The sequence below is a fragment of the Ammospiza nelsoni genome, chromosome 1, assembly GCF_027579445.1.
Source record: "Ammospiza nelsoni isolate bAmmNel1 chromosome 1, bAmmNel1.pri, whole genome shotgun sequence".
Taxonomy (NCBI): domain Eukaryota; kingdom Metazoa; phylum Chordata; class Aves; order Passeriformes; family Passerellidae; genus Ammospiza; species Ammospiza nelsoni.
The window spans coordinates 15,100,448-15,124,711 of record NC_080633.1 but is presented as its reverse complement, the minus strand read 5'-3'; the positions used below and the strand labels follow the sequence as shown (position 1 = coordinate 15,124,711).

The 24,264-nt window shown below is 41.8% G+C and overlaps 1 protein-coding gene and 1 long non-coding RNA gene across 7 annotated transcripts in view; one reads left to right on the top strand and one right to left on the bottom strand.

Moving 5' to 3' along the window:
* EPC1 (enhancer of polycomb homolog 1) overlaps positions 1-23,241 on the bottom strand; it is a 64,718-nt gene extending 41,477 nt beyond the window's left edge. For 4 of the 6 annotated variants that reach the window (XR_009418127.1, XM_059469133.1, XM_059469095.1 and 1 more), the window contains exon 1: positions 8,706-9,078. Coding sequence is in view for 3 of the 6 variants with exons in the window: in XM_059469133.1 (XP_059325116.1) it covers positions 8,706-8,858 (153 nt within the window). In the remaining 3 variants the exon portion in view is untranslated. Of the gene's footprint in view, positions 1-8,705; positions 9,079-22,267; positions 22,472-23,108 lie in introns of those variants that run through there. The other 2 variants (XM_059469120.1, XM_059469111.1) reach the window with 2 other exon arrangements.
* On the top strand, positions 8,595-22,831 carry LOC132071519 (uncharacterized). The gene is made up of 3 exons (XR_009418132.1): positions 8,595-8,640; positions 15,593-15,724; positions 22,503-22,831. It is a non-coding gene; the product is annotated as an uncharacterized LOC132071519 (long non-coding RNA).
* Positions 23,242-24,264: the final 1,023 nt, after the last annotated feature.

The following is a 24,264-nucleotide window of genomic DNA, read 5'->3' as shown; positions in this document are numbered from 1 at the left end:
TCTCTCACTCAAACTATCTATCTGTGCTTGAAGAAACAAAGTTTTCAAACTTTTATTCCAGCCTCAATTGATGCAATTCACCTCCACATGTCTGTTTACTCAGAACAGGTTAGTCCTGGAAAGCACACAAAGCAGAACACAGAGATACAAACACAAGTGGATGGGAGAGCAGAGCACATTCACTGAACAGAGTACATGTACAGACACAAAAGCAGAGACAGCATCCTCTGCCTGGTACATCAGTCTTTTGAAGCGTTCCTTGACACTAAAGCTCGTGTTTCCTCTTACAAGTACAATGTGGAAAAGCAGTAGAAAAAGAACAACTAAGTTATTACATACACCTATGGCCTGCCAATGACAATATTCTGCTCTAGCAGAGCAGATGCCTACACAAACACACACTTGGTCCTACAAAACAGGAACTTGAAAGAATAATGCATTGACTTAGAAGTATTCAAAACTCAGACTAAATACCCTTAACAAATTGGTAAATAACTTCACACACATTTCTGAGGAATATAATCATATTATCAGGGCACAATTATTGTGATGGCTACAAGCAAAGTGGTCTGCTCAATGAAAAGATTAGCTGAGTGAGGGGGTGCTACACTGCATGATCTTCCTACCTGAAGCAAATTAATACTAGGCAGGTTCCTATGAATAACTAAAATTTTGCTGAAATAAATACAGAATGTTAGTTATTAAAATGAAAAGAAAACTAAGGACACATCACCATACTTCTCAAAGATTTATGTTACAGAACTACTGCACCCAGTATTATCCATATTCTGCACACAATTAATACCCAATCCTAAGCTGAAATACATTACATGATGGATCAAAGCTGGAAGATGATGGATCAAAGTCAGGAAGATAACATTTGGGGCTCCTCTTTAAGGCCAGCTGTGAAAATTCTCAGAAGGTAAAGCCTTTCCATACAAGTCTGGCTTTAAAATGATTTACAGTTGACCCTGACAAACTCCTCCCCTCCAAATCCCTGCCAGTTGTATTACTTCTTGTGCTCTCACAAATGCTGCTAACAAAGTTGTATTTGTGGGCATCCTCCTTTCCCTGGCTTAATATAAACAATTTGAGACACATCTTTTAACTTTCCCAACTGTTAAACACACTCATTGCAAGTGAGTGAGTACTAGGTACACCTACCCCTTTTAACCTCAAGTGTGAGCATGGACAATTGGTGTCCCTGTAGGAAACTCTGCTGTGCAGAAAGCCACTGCTGGTACACAGCTCCTCTGTGTGCAATCACTGGCATGTCCACAACAGGGCAAAAATAACCTGAGAATGTATTCATCAAACAAATTCTGTAAGAGCAGTCTACATACAACTTTTCTGGGTCAGCTTCCTTAAGAGGAACAACTTCCTTAAGAGGAACCCATAGAACAGAGTCACAGAACATCCAGAGTTGGAAGAGACCCCCAGGGATCAAGTCCTACTCGTGGCTCTGCCCAGAACAACCCCAGGAGTTACACCATGTGCCTGAGAACACTGCTCAGATGCTTTTGAACTCTGTCAGGTGTGGTGCTGTGACCACTTCCACAGAGAACCTGTTCCAGTGCCTGTGCTCTGAGTGAAGAGGCTTTTTGCTAATATCCATCCTAAATGTTACTTGACACAGTTCATGCCATTTAGATTATTGAAAATATCTTAATTATTCTGCTTTCAAAAGGAAAAATTTCTTTCAATATTAGTATTACAGACAACTATCAAACTGAAGTCTGCCAATTCATATCCTTCTCAATTTCAAAAGAGAATCTGGAGCTCCTGGAGAAGCCTCTGATATGAAAAACCAACTCCCACTATTTTCTGGAAGTTTTAGTATTTCCAGCATTGCTTCAGAGCACAGCACACACCTTTACCATTATCACATGCTTAACTGACAGCATACACAGAACATTGCCTTATCAGCCACTTCCATGGCAGACCCCTGCTCACAACTTCCCCATGGTGTAACAACAGGACATGTATCCTGATTCCTCAGCGTTTACACAGAGCTGTCAGCTTCCAGGCATTGTCAAATCCCAAAGGCATAATCTGTATGTCATCTTAATAGATGAAGGCCCATCCCAGTGAGAAATCAGAAGCAAAATTTACTCAATCTCATCCCAGACTCAAATTCCACCAACCTGTAACAGAATCTATGGCACCAGCATCCCTCTGACTCTAAAGGGAACACTGCTGCTACAGGTGGGTTCACACCACAGGATTAACAACATTCTTCAGGGAGCTGAAGGCAGTGCATGAACTGATCACTACAGAAGCCACTCTTCATGATCTGCCAGATTTCCTAACTTGCATGAATGCTCAGAATAACTTAAATAACGTCAAACTGAACAGAACACTTTATTGTAACTGAAAGTCATCACTATTACTCTTACATGTGACATTAGGCCCCACTTGTCATGAGCTGCCACATTTTTTCTCTCTAAATTCTATTTGAAACATTTTTCACACAGGTTTATCTGAGTAAACAACTAAGCTCAGTACCAAACTAAACAGTAAAGTTAAGGTCAGGACATGAACTCACAGAAAAATCTCTTCCAACAACAAACTGAGGTGTCTGTACACTTATTTAGACAAAACTGCAAAAAGCCTTTGTTTCTGTGTTCCCCTCCTATCAAACATGCAGGTTCTTGGAAACCTCATCTACAAGTTCAGTGTATTTAAAATTATGCACTAAAAGAAGGTTAGACTGGCATACAAAATTAATGCCTTTGCTATGAGTGAACAGCAAAGATGCTCACAGGGGAACACAACACAAACAAAAAACAATACCCTTCCAGTTTATGGGACTCATGAATCCAAGATTACGCAAGAAGAGTTTCTCTACTCTCCCCATTTACTTCAAAATCCTTTCATGTTTCAGTTGTCCTTTTCTAAAAAGAGACCACTAAAGGAGTTCAGTTGTTCTGCTTAAGATTTCAGGACTTCTACAGCTGGAGAGGAGGACACAGATTCTCTTTTGTTAGTAAGCAAAAAAACTATGTTCACAGAGTTTCCTAACACCACATCAAATGAAAAAAAAGCCCAAACAAGCCCAGACTGGAAATTAATGATTCAGGAACAGTACCTGCTATGATTTTACATTCATGTAATTCTGATGGCCCCAACAAGATTCTAAACTACTCAATATCCATGAATCCTGTGTCAGTAAGGCAGTGGTTATCTTAAGAACACTTAAGGCACCTCAGACACCTCTATGGATGCACTCACAGAATGCAGTTTCTTAATCTGGCAGGAATGCAATAAAAAAGACTGGAGAGCCTTCAGTGAAATTTCCAAATAGCAGTTAGTTAACACTGTTCATACACTGGCTCACTACACTCAGCTACACGCTCACTTCACGCATTTTGAATTCATTAGGGCTTAGATGGTAACATGTGGGTGACTTTTTGCACATTCCTTCCCAACTTTTTCCCTTGATAAGCCAAAATCAGCTGTTTTAGCAGCAAGAGACCCTGGATATGGTAGCCTCCCAATGCCTGCAGTATGGATTTGGGAGGAGAAAGACATTTTTCTGTCCAGATATGGCTTAGCAGAGATCTGTGCTAGCAGTGCCCAAGGCAGTTCCATGGAAAGGATGTGATCCTTGAGCCTATCCAAATTGGGTAAATGAAAATTTACCATGCAGAGCTTTGTTAAATTAAGATACATCTATTAGAGAGTATGTTTGAAGAGTTCTGAAGCATTTGAATGAACATGAGCTTATCTTCACTGGGTCTTCTACAGCATTCAGCAAATACTGACAGGTCATGCTGAAGGGGGAAGAAGGGGGAAAAAGGGGGAAAATTACATCTAATAATGAAATTTTAACAAATAAGCTTTTCAAAAACATCCTCAAAACCAGGGCAGGAAAGATAATATGACTGTGGATTTAAAGAGATCAAAAGCACAGTTTAAACTATTTCAACAGTTTGCTGAAGCACCAGGTAACAGAGTATGACAGAAATGCTGATTACACACACAGACTGAATGGCACCCCCTGTGCAAGCTGTCACTCACACCATGACACACACACAAAGGAAAACAGTCAGAACTGAATGAACAGCTGTACAGATTATAATTTTGGACTCTGGGTGCTTCATTCTTCTGTCTGTAACTAGCAACACTGACTAAAATTAGAAATCAAGCTTTAAATTTAAACTGTGATCCACAAGAGAACAACTCCATGCAGTGCACCACTGTCAGAAATCCAGCAGGGCAGGCCAGCAGCTACTCCAGAGCTCAGGTGAGGACAGGGACTCACCACCACACAGGGATGCCAGTCAGAGGAGGGAGTCAGCAATAATTCAGTAAAGCAGCAGCGCTCTCTCTCCTGCCTCAACACCAGATGTCAGAGACAATGGCATTTTCAAAACTTTACATGAGGGAGAAAGGGCATTTAACCTACACAAACTTGAACACACAGAAGACAAAATTCAAAACTAATATCCAAAACCTTAGCAGACCAAAGTACTATCAGAATTTACACAAAGACAACAAACTCACTCAAGGAAAAAGTCAACCAACCCCCTTCCACAAACCCACGATAATTCCCACAACCCTAGAGCTGTTATTAACTCTGAACTGTCACCAACACAGACAAATTATTAGGTAATTAATTTCTCAGATCTAAGGGACTTAATTAAATCTCTGTGCATGCTAATCTTTGCTAGGGCACTGCTTCAACTAAGAAATTTTAACTTCTCAACATTTTAAAATGCCTTATAATGCTGACCTGATGTCCTTCAAACACCTGGCTTGGTTCCTTTTAAAAACTCCCTTGAAAAAACCAAAAACCCAACTATAGTCATAGTCATTTCCCACAAGGATATATTTTATAAATTATCCACAAAGTCACAACAACCCATGCCCCCTTCTATTTTTAAAGAGAATCTAGAGGCTAGGGATGTGAAGTGTGTTCTTTCCACTTTCCTTTCAAAAAATGCAAGGAAAACAAGTGTAGTTTCCCTTGGTTTGGTTGGAGGCCATCAAATCTAGGCTGCCTGTAGAGCTATACATGCTTTCTTCCTGAAATGTCACTGAACATGTTCAAAAAGCTTCAGTCTGTCATTTTTTCCACTTTTTATCCTGCTTAACTAAAGTTACCTCTGCTCTGCTTTCCCAGCTGTCTCCTCTCTGTCTAGAATCTGAATTTCTAGTTTAAAAAAAATTAACACTCTCCTCAGAAATAGTAAACCACAGGATACACAAAGCAACACCTTTTTAAAAGTCCTTTTTAAATGATAAACAAATCTACTCCACCTACTTGTTTATTCACAGTTATCAACAGACTTGATAGCCAAATCTGCTTTACTGTATTACTAACAGTGGTCTGTTGTCTGGTTCTCAAAATTACAGCACTGAGGATCTGTTTTGCTCAAAACCAACATTTTGAAATAATACAGGGGGTGTTTAGTGTTATATAAGAAGATTCATTACATTTTGAAGGGGTTTTTTCAGATGTACACGATACTTTTTAATTTCTTAGATGCAGCAACAGACTTGGCAACAGCCACACTGTGTTTACCTCAGAAACCTGGCAGCCAAACCAATGTCAGAACACAGGAAGAGCTGGTAACCTCCAGCACCACTGTCTGCATGTCAGAGGCTTTTTACTGCTCCTTCACCTCCTAACAAAAGCACTGACTGAAGCCAAGCCAGGCAGACTCTGCAGAATTAACACCACTTAGCTGTCACTTCCTTTAAAAGGGTTATTTTTTATACACCCCTGGATCAAGTGCATGTTTTACAGCTCCCAGAGACTCAGCAGGGCTGTTTTCCCTTCAGAAGACTCTCAGAGAATATCACTCCTGAAGTCTCCAGTTGCAATAAGGAAGATGCACTATTTTCACTATTCACTTCTCTGTAGGAACATGATGGGAGAAAGATAAGATGAAAGGGAAGCAAAATAAGATTCCTTTTTGTGCATCAAAACAGTAATTAGTAATTTAAATATCTTGTGACTCCATGCCTGAATATTAAATCTCTTTGATTGCATTTTTCCCTAGGGAAAGTTATTTAGTCAAGAGGAGAACTCTTAGCTCCAAATATCTGTTCATTTAAAATTACATTTATGCAAAACTCAAACCAATGTTAGAATTCTATTTATAAAAAGTTATAAATGCTAATTCATACTAGTTGAAGACACCCTATCCTCCAAAATCTTATGGACACTTTGTCATCTGTCTGTAATAAAACATCTATCATTTCTGTAAGATAGGTTCCAATTCAAGTCCTCAGCTACAGAACACAAACTATCAACTTTCCAAAATCCTGCATGGCCTGAAGCTTGGGAAACAGAATACAGCAGGGTATTAAACCTATGAGGTTTGTTCCAACTTAAGTCATAGAATTGGGTTCTCTGTTGTCAACACTAATATAAACTGAAGAGAAAGCTTTTTAGGGCAAGGAGGAAGGAAGGAAATTTAGTAAGTCTGCAGAAACAATAAGGAACAAGAGTTTAATAGGAACTATTTTATGTATGAAGGTCCAAAAAAAGATTCAGGACGCCTGTGCTTACTGATGGCAAATGAATTTCTTTTGGGGGTGTGTGTTTGTGTGTGTACACACACATTCAAAACAAATGCAGGAGCAAACTCCAGCTGTGGGATGTGTTTAGAGCTAACCCTCAAAGCTCAATTTAGGAAACAAAAGCATCACATTAACCACAAAAACAAGTCTTATAATTAATGTTTAAAATTTTTTCCTTACCCATGACTACGTAGGTAGGATATACATGTCTGGGTTTAGGGAGATGATACAGACAGGCCCTGTAATTTCCTAGCCTGAAAACTTGTAACTGCCAGGCAAACAGCACAAGAGAAAGACAGCAACCTGACATTTCTACAAATAAATGCATGCATGCAGTCTCACTCTCCCGAACTGAGAGATAAACTCAGCAAGTGTCACACCAAACAACAAAATTTATTATTCTGGTATAAGAGGAAATAAAAGGTGCTTTCTCTCATATTCAGAATCTACAGGTATCAATTCAGAATATATCTACTGTGCCCAAAAGAAACACAAGCATCCTAAGCACTGCTACCTACCACTTAAATACCCCTCAATCAATACCATACTAAAGCATCTTCACAAACACAAACAGCACCAAAACAACTTGATAAAACCCAACCTACCAGTTAGAAAAATAAAAAAATCCCACAAAACCACTACACTTTACAATATACATTTTATCAGATGTGTAAAGCAACTTATGACTTGCAGAAGACTTGGAAACCCCAAATTATGTTAAAATGGTAAGGAGTTATGTTAAAAAAAGTCTCAGAGAGTGGTTACTCTATGGACAACAACATGCAAAGTGCATTACTCCCTAGAAATCTTTCTGCCTGAAGACATTTCATAAAAATTCACTGAGGCCATTAACTAAGAGCAATAGTGCCACAAACAGGAAACTCCATTTAAAGATGATACCTCTCTTAAAATAAATGTAACTCCAAGTTCGCTACTTCTAGAACTAGGAACTAAAAACTTTACTGCCTGTCACCTTCAAGGGACAAAGAATTCTGACAACTAGAAAAACTCAGGACTATGAAACTCTAACAGAATCACTGAATATTCTGAGCTGGAAGGACCCCACAAGGATCATGGAGTTCAACTCTTCAGTGAATGGTCCATATGGGGATGGATGCCACAGCCTCGGCACTACCAGCACGCTGCTCTAACCAACCGAGCGAGTGTCACCTTTGTTCTTAGCACCAAATTTCAAAACCTGCTTACATAACTGTATTTCTGCAGTACTTCCCTATTTGCTGTGCCCAACGCACAGATGGGGAGAACTGATTATACTACGGAAATAATTAAAGATTTACAACACTGCAAATAACGCACTACAGAGCAGAGTCTTCAACAGTAACAGTTACCAAGTGTTTTATCTCCAGCAAAAGCAGCTACTTATTGTTCTACCTATCTTAGAAAGTGCGGAGTGAATGATTAAATGACCCTGAAGTTCAAAATGGTTTAAAGTTTCATCCTCCACTGAGACAGCAGAACCGAGCAGGAAGTGTCAGACTTTTAGCCTCCAACACGGATTTCCTTACTCTGAGCAGCGTTTCAGAACTGACTTTCGTGGGGACCGTCACAACTTCACTTCCACCGCGCCTGTCTGATAGCACTTGCAGGGCTCTCAGATAAACCTAAACATAAATGCTCCCACTTCCTACTTCAAGGGAAAAGGAAAAGGCGCCACCGGGGCCCCACCGGGCCCCGCTCCCCTGAGGGCGGCCGGGCCCGCGCGCGCTCCCGCCGCCGCGCGCCCCCCGCGGCGCCGTCCGGCTCGGCAGCGCCCCCCGGCGGGGGAGCGCGCGCACGGCGCCGCCGCCGGGCCCCGTCTGCTCCTCGCGGCTGCCGCACCAGGCCCGGCCCAAGGACCGAGACACAAAATGGCGGCCGCCCCGCTGTGTCACGTGACCCCCTTTGTGCCTTTCGGGGCCCCGCGGAGGGGTCGCCGGCGGCCGCGGGGCACGAGCGAGGGGCGAAGGGGCCGTGAGGGAGCTCCGGGGGAGGGCGCGGTGAGGGACGGCCGGGCTCGGCGCTTTCCCGCCCCGGGTGTCCCCCCCCTCCCGGCGGGCGGGGAGAGTGGGAAGAAGATGGCGGCCATTTTGTGCTTGCGCAGAGGCGAAGGTGGGGGCCCGGGTGCGGGGGGGATGGTGGGACCCGGCCGAGGGGGGGGGGGGGGTCTCACGTACCGACTCCTCTTCCTTCTCCATGCCCGTGGGCATCTGCGGCACGGCCCGGTTAATGGAGGCATATTCGGCCAAGTCAGGCAGGTCCTCGCAGCGGAAGACGGGCAGCGGCTTGGACGCGTCCAGCGCCCGGGCCCGGAACGACAGTTTGCTCATGTTAGGCGGCGATGGCGGCTCCGGCTGGGAAGGGGGGGGCGACAGCAAGCGCGCTCCGAGCTGAGAGCCGGACCCCGCCGAGCGATCTCATGGAGGGACCGGGGCTCCCCCGGCGGGGCGGGGCGCACTCCGACACGGGGCCCGGCGGCGCCCGCTGGCGCGGCTGGGCTGGGCGCTGGCTCCGCTCCTCCGCCGCTCCGGTTCCGCTCAATACGCCACGGCCAACATGGCGGACATTAAACCTCGACTGGCCGCCTCTTTCAGCCAACCCCAGCGCCACAGCCATTCCCACACTGCATCGCGCAGGGCGCGGGCACGGCGCCGCCCGGGGGGAGCGCGCGCGGCGCGGGCACGGCGGCGCGGGCTCGGGAACGCGGGACGCTGCGAGCGGCCCGAGAGGGCTCGGGAGCGCGGAAAGGCTCGGAGCCGCCGGAGCCAGATCGGGGCACCGGGATCAGGGGCGCAGTCGGGAGTAAAGGGAGTTTTAATCAGCGTGTGCGGCACCGCTCCGCCCTCCGGCCGCCGAGCTGTGCCGCGGAGCCGCGCTCCGCTCCTGCCGGGGTGAGGAAGTTGGGGCAGCCCCAGCCCCTCAGCCCGGGGCGAGCCTCCCCTGGAGCCGCGCCTGACCATGACAGCTCTGGGAAACCTGGCCGAGAGAGGCGGGGAGGTGCCGGCCCCGACCTTTCCGGCCTCTCGGGGGCCGGACCGCGGGACAGCGGTGCCGGGTTCTGAATTCACCCCGACCCGGGGGGGCTGCGGTGCCCCGGCCGCGGCCGAAACGGCGCCCCGCGAGTGGGGGGATCCGACCGCGGGGCCGCCCCGGGAGCGCCCCTCGCCTCAGGGCCCGGCCGCGGCCCCGCAGCCAGCCGCCGGGCGCTGTCCCTCTCCCTCCGCGCCGCCGAACCGGCTCCGCGTCCGTGCTAAATAAAGAGGAAGCGCGGGCACCTGCCCGAAAACGGTGAAGAACCGTAAGAACCGGGCACCTACACAACGGCATTTCCCCTTTTCCCTGAGGTTTTCAGAAACTTAGTCCGGCAGCAAAGTGCAGACACGTGAACTGGTTTAAGCCTGGCGTGGACTTAAGTTATTATCAGTGACCCGCTCAAGCGAGCTCACCCCAGGCAATGGGTAGAACCCACTTGAGCGTGTCTGATTAGGGAAGCTCGTTTACATCTCAATGAGTCGATTAAAGTGATGCACTGTTCGGCTCTAAGCAAGGGATCGGAAATGCCCCGTTAGCCCCGTCTCGGTGCTCTCTGCACAAGCCGCCCCAGGGCATCCCAGCGCGGCCACAGGAGCGGCAAACTGCGCTCCGGCCGGGCCAGGGCTGCCGCCGCCGAGCTGAGGAACTGCGTGCTCGGGTATGCTCTCGCACCAGGTTATGGGTAATTCTAGCTCTGTAGTCAAAGCTATCTTATCGAAGTTATACTTAGTTTCATTTAAAATGCGAGATAGTTGTGTGTTGACTGAATTTCAGCGTCCCTCCACTTCTAACGCAAAATACTGTAGTTTTTACGGTCACACGGGAATCGGTGGACAGAACTTTGCTCTTTATCACATACGACTCCTGGGAAACAGAACTTTCAGAAATACGGCATAGGTATAGCAAAAAAAAACCCCAAAACCAGAAAAATCTTATTTTGCTTAGCAATTTTAGAAATCTCTATAATACAAGCAAAAGCCATTTTTAAAATCGCACCACAATAATAATAATAATAATAATAATAATAATAATAATAATAATAATAATAATAATAATAATACCACCACTTTCCTCAACCTTAAGCCACTTCTAGGCACTAGATGAAATATTGCTAAATGCAGTTGTTAACAGAATATTCAAGCCAACTATTTGCATGACTGTTGGGAAACCAAAGCCCGGTGGGTTTCCCAAGCTGCTTAAACTGCAACTCATTTGGCTTCATAACTTCTCTGGGATGCTAAATTCTACCTGTACTGCAAATGGGTAATGCAGTGGAAGACAGCTGCTAGGGAGAATGAGACTATTTTTGTTTTAAGGGAGGCTTGTTTGTTGTTTTTTAATTTTTTAAGGAGAGTGGAATGAACTAAGTATCATTGTATTCATTTTTATTTCAGTAGTTACATCAGAATCAAATGTTTAACCATGCATATTGCCTTTTACTCTATTTCTAAAGTTTAAAACACACACTAGTTCAAAAAGTATAATCCTAAAATAAATTGCCCATAAAACATCTACACCCTTTTCCACAAATACCAAATAATTTGGTTTATCCAATTAGCAGACAGATAAGGTTCTGAGAAAAAAGAAAAAAAATCACAATATGCCATCATAGATTAGCTTTGACTTTAAAAAATTAAATGAAAATTAAACACCTGGCAGCTAAGCAAAAAAAAAAAAAAGCCATTAAGTATAACTCTCCACGTATACTGATAAAGGAAAACAATACATAATGAACATAATGAAAACCAAAGTACTGAAAATATCCTGAACTATAAAGGAAGAATAATCAAATTCAAAGTTATCCTTAATTGACCTTTGCATTTCTAACCCTGCCACAGGCTTGAGAAAAGTGCAGAGCAAGCAGAATGGACAATAACGTTGGAGACAAAGAGGACAGTGCATTAAGAAAAAGTTTTGGCCTGAAACACTTGGATTCATCAGCTTTTAATGTTTTGCCAATAAAAGAGATTGTGTTAAAATACTTTGTAGCAGAAGATGATTAGCCCTCAAAATTAATTTGCTAGTAAGATGGAAAGTGTGATAATTGAAAACAATGTGACATCAGCCCTGATGTCTGTTGACAGGAAAAGGTATGGAACATAACCAGACTGATAATTCCATTTTATCTTCCTTTCAGTAAGAAAATGCAGGTATATTTGAGGGTTTTTTTCAATTTTGTAGCTTTTATCAAAATTTATATCTGTAGACATCAGTGCTGCACTGTGACAGTAGCTAATGCAGAATTGGTAGGTTTTGTATAGTGACCAAGATACTCTCTGCAAACTCTCAGTAAAAGATCAGTAAGTATAAACTAATTTGTTGAACCTAAGTGCTATGTGTCTATTTTAAATACTGGACTGTAAGGTAAAGCAACTGAAATATAATGAAAAGATATTTAGAATTGCTATCATTATTGCTTTTTAAATGGCTGAAATAATTTGGGGCATTTCTTTCAGGCTTTATCTTTTTATGATCACAATTAAAAGGACAAACTTAACTAAGATGAAAACACCTTGTGTATCAGCTGTGCAGCTGGTAAATATAACCCTTTCAAAATACATTCAAAAGTACTAAATTCAGACTGAGCATTATGGGCAAAGATACCCCTTGATCCATGCACCTCCAGACAGGGGGGTAGGGGTCTCTTGTACTCTAACATCTAACTCAGGTTTGTGAAGCCCAAAAACATCACTTCTGTTTTGGTTTGCAAGTCCTGTGTACTGTTGGACAAGTTTTTAGAAATTTTGATACTTAGTTTTATGGCTTAAAACCTCTCTGAGTTCAAGAAGGACTTCAGTCATTTATTTAAGCATCAATTGTAGCCTTTGGCACATGGAGTTAATATTGCTTCCCATTCTAGCAGTAATCATCACAAAAGTACTACACATGACGTGCATATAGGTTAAACCATGTCACTTTTGTTGCCTTTTGGCCTCAACCATTTTGAATTTTAAGGATATAAAATTCTAGGAGACCGTTGTTCAATTTGAAAAAAAGAAAAAGCTATTTAAAATATTTTTTTTTAATTAGGGTTTGTTTGCATTTTGTATTACACTAAACTATACACTGACTTTTGTATCGATAAATATTTGCAATTTTTTTGTTTTTCATTCTGTGACTACCTTACACCCTACTCCTAATAACTCTTCATTTATTTATACAGCAATTTTGTGGACCTGTTTTTTTAATCCTTTTTTATTTTTTTTTTAATACTCAAAAGTTGAGTAATAATACTCCAGCATCCTCACAAAAATGAAGCTCATCCTCAAACAGATATGCCATGGAGGCATATCCAAAAGAGAAGGAAAAGTCACTGGCAGCAATTTTCTTACTGAGAAGAGACAAAGCTAAGAGAGGAGCAGCAAAAGGTTTTGCAGATTTCTCATTTTCCAGTGATAGCTAAACTCTTAGAGGTGGTGGAGGCAGTTGTCCATAGGAGGACTAAGATTTCAAAAGGAATTAATGACTAAGGACTAATGACTTAATTAATTATTTAGGATTATTATTTTACAGACTCACCATTGTCCTAACATGACCTGGACAGATAAGCAAGAAAATGGTAAAATGGGCTCTACCTGAAAACACTAAGGATTTGATAGAGATTTTTTAGTACTGTCAGAAGTGAATCAGTTTCCTTTACATAACTTGTTTTGGAGACTCAAGTTTTTATGTGTCTAGGGAGAACACATCACAGTGGAAGCAGTTATTCTCTTAGATTCAGTGGTGGTAAAAAACCACAAATGCTGAGACTCTTCTGTCTTGAAATGCATCTTTCCCTGTTTAAATTTTAATGCATTCAGAACAGGTATCCTAGGAATTGTAAGGGTTAAAAGTGACTTATGATTTTCTCCTTCATGTTTCCATTTTTTAACACATATCCCCTCTAAAATACTATGCTACACACATTGAATTCTTGATTTAATCATCTTTACTAGGAAGTAATTTCACAAATTAATAGTTTAGGATTTAGTAGTAAGATAAAAGGGAACAAAACAAAATCCAAAAATGTTTGATTTTATGCTCTGGGATTTTGGTTTTTTTTTGGTTTTTTTTTTTTTTTTTTTAATCTTTATCCAAAACATTTTGTATTCTGACATACAAAACAATAATAATAGTAAAATCACAATTTATTAGATAAACACAATTTGAGCAGGGTGGTCTGGTTACCACTTCTGACTTAGGCATGAACTTCTGCAAACATCAGATTATAACACATGAATAATCTCTGAGTCAAGTAAATTTAATCACATGATCCTGTATTATTTCTAGTAGAACAGCCAGCAGAAGGGCAAAGCCCTTCTGCTTTGCTTGCAAAAACACCCTAACACAAACAACAAAAAACCCAAGCAAACAAACAAAAAAGCAAGCAAAACCATAACCAAATTAAAAAAAAAACAAAACAAACAACAACCAACCAAGCATAAAAGCTCTGCCTTCTCCTGCCAACACAATTGCTAGTTCATCAGTCAAGGAGCTAAGGATGTCTAACTTTGCCATTCTGCATAGCATAAGGTGGAAGGCTAAAAAAGGCAAACAGAAGCAGAGAAATTATAGCTGTACACAGGTCTGCACACTGTCCCAAATCCTTCAATTGACTATTAAGCTAAAAATAAACAAACAAACCAACCCAATACACACACCTGGCACCACTACATAAACCTCAACTGCCGGTGCTCACACCCCAACCTGGGATAAAGGGGCAAACTGGGGACAGGCTCTTTGCCTTTGCACGACTTCTGAAACTTTACTTCTACCCTGGTAGTTGCCTGGCTCTATGTAAATGCAAATAAAATAGCAAATTCAGTTCAATAGTAAGGCCTGAATGTCTTACTATTACATCCTCTAACGTTTTAGATTTTTACCTTACACTTCTAAGATAGAAATCCTGTCTTGAAAGTCAATTTATGAAAAATCATTTGAAGTGCTACAGGTTTTTCAGTAAGTATGACCAAGTATTTTCAATTTTCAAAATTACATTGCTGATGTTAAATAACATGGAGTTAAGCTAATGTGGAGTTACTATATAACTTTATATGTAAGTATATAACTTTATATAACTATAATAAAGACAAATGCTTTAATTTACAGTTCCTGAATCAGAGTGAAAGTAGGTTATCTGCTTCCCTCACACAATTGAGGAAAACAGTGAATTATACTGAGATAGGGATTAGCTTGGCTTCAGAAATCTTTTGGTGCAGGAAAGTACATTTGCATCTTGGAATGAAGAGGCATTTCCTAACATATGTGTTTAGATTTTTTTTTTATTTTAATGTGAGTGGGATATACCTACATAACTACAATGTAAGTGAACTCTGAATTCCACATGAAATTAATACAAATATATTATTAAGTACCTTATACAAGCTATACCATCTTTAGTATGGTATAGCTTGTATAAGGTACTTAAAGTACATCTTTAGTATGTACTTTAACATAAGTACATTTCTCCAAAGGAATGAAAAAAATATAAATAACACAGCTTTTACATTTCCAAAGCTAGTTATTAGCTTGCAAGAACACAAATATTCTTTCCACTTTAGAAGTGGATTTTTTACACACTGCAGTTTGATTTATACTAAATTAAGCATGAGTGAATGTTATAAAAATATTGCTTGTATTCTGGGAAACAAATAATCATGATCATATTTATAACCCAATGTTTATATATAAAGTTTAGAAAGCATAAATTAATAATGCTGCATTAGTGGGAAAAAAAGGCCTAATGAATTAAGTTTGACTGTAAATATCCAGCAGAGGAGGCTAGTTCTGAATAGAAAACTGATCAGATGAGACTGTTTCGAGATATCCTTATTTATATATCTTTAAATGATAGCAGATGCTTAAAATGTAAAATTCTGACAGGGTTAACATGAAGAAAATGTAATTTCTGAGGTTTTTCAACATTTAGAGGACTTGTGGGAGGTGGGCAGATGTTGAGAGGGAAGTGTTTTGGTCTAGATGAAACAAGAAGTTGCCGTAAGAAGAAAAACAGAGAAATCACATGATATTGTTTTCTCTGTCACTGATGTAGGTGGGATAATGGAAACCAGAGGTGCTGTGTTATCCCTGGCATTTTCTTCTCAGCTCCCCTGCGAAATCCCCAAATCTGAGAAGCAGGGGCAAATGGAAGGTGGTTTTCTCAAATCATTCAGGTTACAAGCAGGTAAGACTTGAACCCCCCTCGTCCATCTCTGACAAAGTCACTCAGTTCCCACTGTTTATTGTGCAGTGTGTCAGTTTTCTGGCTGTTCTGACATTCTGCTCCTCTGACCAAGAGAGCACGACAGACCCCTGTCATTAACACTGGGGTTAATGTGCACCAGCCTGCCACTGGTCACACGTGCCAAGTCTGCTGAGCTTCTCCGACTTATAAGCAACTCAAGAAGGGTGTTAGCAGAGAGAGACACAACCTAATTAAAAAAAAAAATATTAAGGGAGAATATGAAAGATGGGAAGGAAAACAGTTTTTCGCATTAAAGTAGCTCATCTGGAGGTCTGATTGACTAAACCTTCCAAAACCCACAGATTCCCATAACACCCAATTTTTAACTTGGAAATTGATTCAGAGATGACAAAAGAAAGCAGAATACTTTCTTATGGGATCTTCATTCATTATGTGCTTATAGATGGATATGGGCTAAACAGGAAGTGTCTATGCAGAGTTATCTGGTGTATGGTTTTCCCCCATCTGTTGTCCAGCATGGTTTCTCCTTAAAAGATGCTGATTGAAGCACTTTTCTTGAATTGTGAATACACAAGCACTTTGGCTAAAGACATCAAGATATTCTGTCTTGTGTGAATACCTTTAAGACTATCAGAAATAACACAGCTGCTCTGAATTATAACCTTTTAAATTGAATTTTAAATTTTCTTGAGAAAAAAAAATCTTTTGAATAAATCCAGCCAGAAAACATGCCCTATCAACCCCTGGGGTTACAGATTAAAAACTTTCAGGTGAAAGGACCCTTTCAAGAAATTATCCTTTTAGTGATCAGGTTATGGCAGCACCAAGATTCTTTAGTAAATAGAAAGGGATGCCTTGAAATCCCCAGATCTGAGTCACCTGATTTTTAAGTCTGTTTGAATAAACATGGAAAGCTCACTCTTATTTGTATTAATGAATATTCCAGATGCACATCCCTGTGAGGCCAAAGATCTTGCCTCCATGTAGTCATTTTCTCATGGCCCTGAAACAGAGTGAGGATTAAGAGCTAACTTTTCATTATCTAAATCATGCACAGGTTAGTATTAGCAAACACAGGGGCATGGGATATCTCTGACTAAGTGAGGGCATCCATATCTGAACAGGAGGCAGATGGAGACCTGATCAAGATACTCAGTTAAATTTAAGATACAGTTCTTACCACAGCAGACATCCAAAATTTGGTTGAGTTTGTTTACTTGTTGTTTTTGCTGTTGTTGGAGTCCTTTTGTCATTTTTTAAAGCTATGATTTACTTGATCTCTTTCTTTCCACTGAGGATTACAGATCTGACAACACTCCTCTAAAGGTAAGTGAAAGAAAGAAGTGCTACATGAATGTATACAATACAGGGATTCTGATTCACTCAGAAGCCCAACTTACTGTAAATCCAGGGAAATGCCTGGATTTAACACCTTTCAGGCTCATTTCCCAGGTCTTTAACCCAAGGAAAAACCAAAAATGAACCTGATAAAAGAAAAAATGCTCTGAGAAGAACAAATCTGCTCACTGTTCCCTGAAATTCCTACATTTTACATTTAAACATTGTTGACTAAAATCCATGAGGCAGTCCTGGGAGCAGAGATGAGATGGAACCCCAGCTTTTCTCTCTTCCTCTGGAAATCCCAGTGCTCAGTGCATTGAAAATCTAACTCATCCTTTTCCCATTCCCTAGCAATAGTGATCCAGGTTCTGCTCAACAACATAAGATGGCAAATCAGCATTCCCCATTTTCAGTCATTTGCTCCAAGCTGGATTTCCCATGGACTACATGTAGAGCTCTTGCTATTTTTACTGGTGCTCAAAGCAATAGACACTGCATCTGGAACTACTGCTTTCTGTTGTATGGTGTTGGTTGGCTCTGAGCAACTTTCCATTTACCATCCAGGAGCTCCACAACAGCATCCCAACTTGCTGCACAAGTAGTGAAGAGTAGGACTCACATGTTATTTGGCAGTTCCCATCTCCCTATTGTTTATACTGGGAGATAAGCAGAGAATAATTTTTAGCAAATGTACCAACTTTTTAAGCATTGCAATACCTTCTGACCACCAATTTCAGGTTGTAGCTACTACTCATAGAGAATTGATGAACAAACCTTCCTATTAAGGAAGTTTATATTATTGGTATTATCTTGCTCCTGGATAGTCCAGTGGCAACACAATTAACTGGAGATGTGACTTAGTAAAGGGTTTAAAGAAGCCCACAGGACCTGAAGCCACGGGTGTGTGGTCACATTTGTCCAAGGCATATTTTGTTGCTCACAACAGCAACACAGGAGTTATATTTCAAAGCACTGACATTCCCTCACCATGTATATTTACTAAATAATTTAAAATCTAGGATTGTATCTTCACTGCAACATGAATTAACTTCTTGTGCTATTTGCTAAGAGAGGAAAAATATGAAGAATGCTAAAAGGTGGAAGGATGTGCTAGCTACAGCAGTTCCTCTGGCACAAAGGATTTAGAGCAGATAATTTCATAACTCTGAAAGGTCATGCAAATATCAGTCTGGAAGAGATGTGGAGAGACCTAACGTTGTAGAAGATGAGTCTGAAGCATGTAATATATTGTCCTTTGTTCACCACTGGGAAACAGGGGATCCTAGAAGCAATTCTTAAACTAATTATTCGTTGCTGCAAGTTGATGCTGACAAGTATGATGTGGAGAAGTACAGCTAGCAAAGTTATGACATAAGAAAGGTGAGAAACAAGATTATGTCACAAGGTGTCCAGCATAGAGATAGCCCCCCCACCTTTGAAAACTTGTTGGATCAAGGACAAAATGAATACTTCAGAGCCCTCAAAAGATAACAGAGAGGAGTCCCAGGCACCAAGGTATGTTATCAGCACAGGAAACTGGAGAGCACAACATATGAGTCAATGAAGCAGGGGCTATGGCTTTTGTTTGAGCTGAGCCCCAAACAACATTGTTCTACACCACCAACCCACTTCTGAGGAACTGTTTGCACAGTATTTTGGTTAACTTTGGAAGCTGGTTATATCTGCCTGGGATCTACACATCTTGCACTAACTACTATTGACCATTTTAGACAGCCATTTTTTACTGTGACTTTTAATTCAGTACATAATACTAGTAATATTAGTAAGAGGAATCTCACCAAGGCACAAAGAATATTTTGGTCAGTCAGGTTGAATTAAGCTCTTGAAAAAGATTGGTTTATAGTATGATCCCATACTTCAAATAGTTTTAAGCTAAGAGACCCAAATGTCTTTCAAAGATGTCTGGACTCTATACAGACTTTCTAGGTAAAAGGGAAACTGTACTAGGAGAAAAATACATTAGTTTTGACACCTTAGAAATGGAGGTATATGTAAGGGAGAAAATTAAGAAACCCACAAAAAAAAAGTTCTTATGCTGCTTTAGGTCCTGGTATTCCACATACTGGTATTTCAGAAGGAGCAGGTGGGGAAAACACAATAAAGATTGAGCTACCCCACAGAAATTACTCTTCCAGGCGTTTCTGCAGAAGATGCAGGAAGTAAATTAGTTGCTAGCTTTGAGAGGATGCAGGATCCTTATTGGCAACACAGTGGCTCAAAAAGGAGGGAGGAGATAAGTGTGAGAACCACTGAATTGCCGAAGATCAGCGCTTCACTCTTCTCACCTTATTATTTGATGAGAGTAAAACCAGACACTTTCATCAGATGCAACTTCAAAGTTGCAAAACCGCAACCAAAGTTAAAGAGTAGCCTCAGTTGAATTGGAGAGAGGGGAGAAAGTGTGAAGCAAGTTTCCATTCAGATTTCATGTTGTTGCTGACTTCACTGAGCTCAAAGTGACTCTGAGCAGCAAGATCACAACAATCAGTTCATGGCCTGCAAGCACAGGGTGCAGCCACAAGAAATCATCACTTTCATGGTGCAGGATAAGAGCATTAAAATACCTTCAGAAAGCATCCCAGTTTATCATTTGCTCAGTACTGCTGTCCATGGATGAGCACACTGAGTGTGTGCTCATTATTGGTCTATGTGATGTCAAAAAAGAAAAGTTGCATCAGAATTAAACAACCCAGTGATTCTCTAAGATTGATAATTATTGTAATGAACTCAACAACTGGCACTACTTCTATTGGCATAGACTGTGCCCAAAATGCCAACTTTATGTCCTAGTCATCAGGTCTCAGAAATGGAAATGGAGGATGGCCAAAATCCACACTTTCTAAGATGGTTTATGTCTTGATATTTTTCCTCAAGTCTAAGAGTTGAACCAGGACACCAAAGAAGTAATTGTCATACTGCGCTGTCATAGGCCACCAGGTCTCTGCTCCAGCCAAGAATCCATAAAGGCAGATCTTGTCTGGCAGAGCAGAGGTGAGAAAAGCTGGCTGCTCTCTTGGATATACATTTGTTACTGGTAGGAGGTTGCAAGAGGTATTTTACCTCAGACAGAAGCAAAATTTACCTTCTTTTTAAAAAGGATAATGAATAAGAGACCATTACAGAGATCTACTGAAGTTATATATCTGTTTCCATAAAACTAATTAACTTAATGAGCAAACTCTTTGAACCGATATCTAAATGCATTATTGAAGATTTAAACATTCACAAGAAGTTTAGAGACTGTTTCAAACTGCCTAGTATTTGTCAAATTTATTCTTTGAAAATACTGAAGACATTGAAATATAAAATAGATGCAAAGGCCTCTAAAATTATCAGCTTTTATCACTCCAAAATAACAGGCACATCGATTCCTTAAAAATGTGTTAAATTTAATGTCAAATTTGTTCCTGAACCTGTTGAGTTTCCAATATATGCTCTGATCACGGGCTTGACTATGTCTTCCCACCCATCTTAGAGCATTAATCACTTCTGTTTTCTTACACCTAATATGGATGTTAGCGGAAAGCCTTCTAATCCTTTTGCACTTAGAACTGAGGGGATCTGTAGGTTGTAACAAAAGAGAGCAACACATATTAACATGTATCTGTGTATAAAGACATGTAAGATGCATGCTCCACTTAGCAACAGGAAAGAACCCACCCACCTCAGGTGAATCCTCTTACAATCTGAAGGACTACATTAGGTTTTCCCTTCTTTTCCACCCCACCTTCATACCCAACCCAAACTCCTACAGACCTCATCAGGAGAATTGCATATGCAAGCACGAGAGCGAGGGGGACCTCAGGGCTTGCAGCCAGCAGTGGATGGAACCTTTAACTTCACAACAAGCAAACAATGGACTAGTTGCACAATAAGTGTGTGCCAAAGCCTTCCATATTGGCTGCAAAAAACAATTTTAAAATCTTTCATCTGCAGCCACTGTAAAATCATTTTGGGGGTGGGACCGAAAATTTCATCACTGGGGAAAACTGGACCCTAGGCACAGGATTGAAAAAAAAAAATTAAGGATCTGCTTCATTACAGCGAAAGGGTGAGGTCATGCCTCTGCCGGGCCATAGTTCATGCGACACTACAATTTTCTAGAGATACAATTTCATCGTCATTCCAACTAATTTGCGGTTACTTTTGATACAGAGAAAAGGAAAAGATACAATAGATCAACCCGTGCCCCACCTTTCTCCTCCGGCCCCCTCCCCCTTTAGAGCCAGGGACACGAATTGTTTCGGAGCCCCACAGCGCCACCAGCACAGAGCAATGCAAAACAAAAAAGATCTCCCACCGGGTGAAAAAAAAAAAAAAAAGAAAAAAAAAGCGCCTAGAAAAATGCCAAAATTTACAAAATGTCTCCCAAATGTACCTTCTTGGAAGAAAAAGACCAAACAAACCACTCAACCCCCTCCCTCCCCCCCCTCCAAAAAAAAAAAAAAAAGAACAAACAACCCAACACCAAGACATCTAAGTGAAGTGTGGGGAAATAAGAACCTTTATATAACTAATGCTTTAAGCTAATTATCACAAGAGCTGGAATTTGTAAATAAAAAGGTCACTGTTTAGTAAGAGACATAACTTAATATAAACCCTCTTATGTCCATCTCCACCTTCACCATACCAAGGGCAGTTTTCCCCCTTACTTTAGACCAAAGTAATCCATCAAGAGCCATCACAAATGGCATTGTAAACTCTTTTAGCTACCACCAGACCATACAGTAGCAACACAATATGCTTCTTTATACACGAGAGCTGCATTATATTTATATAGACAGTCACATATTTGCTCCTGGATCCGTTTATTACTCGGTAAAGAATTCCCCCCTGCCCCCCCGCCCCAACAAAAAGCCAGAACGAAAAAAAAAAAAAAAAACCAAGTCCATCTGGAAAATATTTGAGTTCTTATACTCCTAAATTGAAGTTAAATTGTTTTTAATCTTCGCGTGTATAAAATTTTAAAGAGGAAACAAAACTGACTTCAGTAATTGTCGCTATTAAGGAGACACCGTTGGGTGGGATTCACATGAGATCAAAGCTATGAAAAATACAAGATTACGTTTTGTTCATCAACACAAGGAGAATCCTCCACAGCACTAATACACGCCAAAAACCCGCAGAAAATAATATTTTTGGTTAAAACCACAAACTTACCTTCGAAGAAGGCAGCCCTTGCAAAAGGGCTGTAACAATATGGACTGCATACTCGCTCTCCTACAACCAGCCACCTCCATGCTGCAAAGGGCTTCCCGAACATCCTTAAAATATTTCGCAAATGCAGAAAGTGAGACTTTTCTTTTCTTTCCTTTTTTTTTTTTTTTTCTTCCCTCCTCCCTCTCTTCTTTCCTCCCCCTCCCCGTCACGCCGCCGGGATCGCCGGGCGAGGAAGGAGCGGCTTCCCGAGGGTCGGCGGGCGATGCCGGCGGGCGGCCGCAGCCGGGGCGGGGGACCCGGTGCCGCCGGGGTCACAACTTTGCCGGGGCTGGCGTTGGCTCGATGGGCTCGGCGGGCAGCGGCGCCCCCTCCCGCCCCCCGCTCCCCCCGCCGCCGCCGCCTGGAAAAATGCAGTGTGCCATTTTACACCCGCCTCTGGAGCACACAGGACCAAAGTCTAGCGCTGGTTTTCGGTGACACTGCAAAACTACGGCTCGCCCCGCGCAACCCCACGCCTCATCCTCCCCTCGGAGAGAGCAGCTGCCTCTTGAGAATTAATAAAGAAAGACAGTTGGACAAAATAATTCCGAGACTTGGCCGTTTTGCCTCCGTCCCTCCCCCCGCCCCCGCCCCCACTCCGGAGCCCGCAGCAAGTTTGTGCCGCCCGGCGCATCCCTCGGCTCCCCCCGCGGCACCCCCGCACCCCCGCCCGCCGGGCTCCGGCTGCCTCGCAGCATCCGAAAGAGCCAGTCATGCCTGAAACAAAATCCATGATTCCTGGAAAGTGGGCAGCCTTGAATCCCAACGAATACTCGATTTACTTACAATTATAAATACCTACCTTATGAAAGGACTAAATTAACACTAAATTCAACAGATACATCCGTTACGGCAGGAATAGTTTTTCCATAAATACTGTTTTAAAAACCCCTCCTTATACTGACTGACAGAATTCTACCATGCTGCCCACAAACAAAATGGCTGTGGCACCGAGTTTTTTGGTTCCTCCCACTGTGCCTCCCCCTGGCCTCCAGGAAGTGGTAGAAATCCAAAATAAAATCCGCACGAAAAGTACAATACATCAGCCAAACTCCGCACGGCACCGCCAGACAGCATCGGGAGGGAAGCACATTCACCAACATTGTAGTTTCTCGAGGATTTTTATTGTTTTTAAAAGGGCATCAATCACTGGGAATTTACATCACTGTGTAATTTGAACTTCCTGCTTTACATATTTATAAGGTCTTTCACCTATCTTGGCAGGCTTTCAAATTAAGTGGGTTGGGAAATTTGATGCTGTGGCTCCAGTTTGTGAGCTGAGTCAGGTAGTGCCTGCTGGAGCTGGGCTCTGGAACGATGGGCAAATTCTGACACCTTCCCTGTTCAGTGCAAGATAAAATAATCCCCTCGCATAACACAGTCTCGTAAGCGAGCATGCAGGCACCAAGAGGCCCCTGGAATGAGGATTCTCAGCAGAAACTGAAATTTAGGCCTCTTGCACATAAATACACGCTTTGTAATATTTATCATTTTGCGTTTGTGGTTCACAGCAGTCTCCCTGAATCATGATCTCCGTGGAAATAATCTTGGATTTTCTCTTATGACCTCGTTTAGTGTTGCAGCCCTTTAACTTTTGCGACATTCGCCCTAAAATAAAAAGAAACAGGAAGATATAGCGTATTTCTATTAGGGATTATGATAAAAATGTCACTACGTGGCCCTATATCTGAGGCACCAATCTTGGCAGGCAGTAGCACAACTCCTCTTGCACGCTGCCTCGTAGGCTCCGCAGGGGCTGATTCATTTCCCGTGAGAATCCTTTTCCTGCCTTTAGGAGGAGTTACAATGGAGACAGGCTGTCAGACCTGCCGAGCCTGATCCAGCCCTGTATTAAAAGACTTGAATTCATATTCTCACCTACTGCTATCCTAAACCTTTGTCAGAGGCATTGAAAAAACAGTGGAATCGGTGATGTTTTTCCTGAAGCACCTCATATT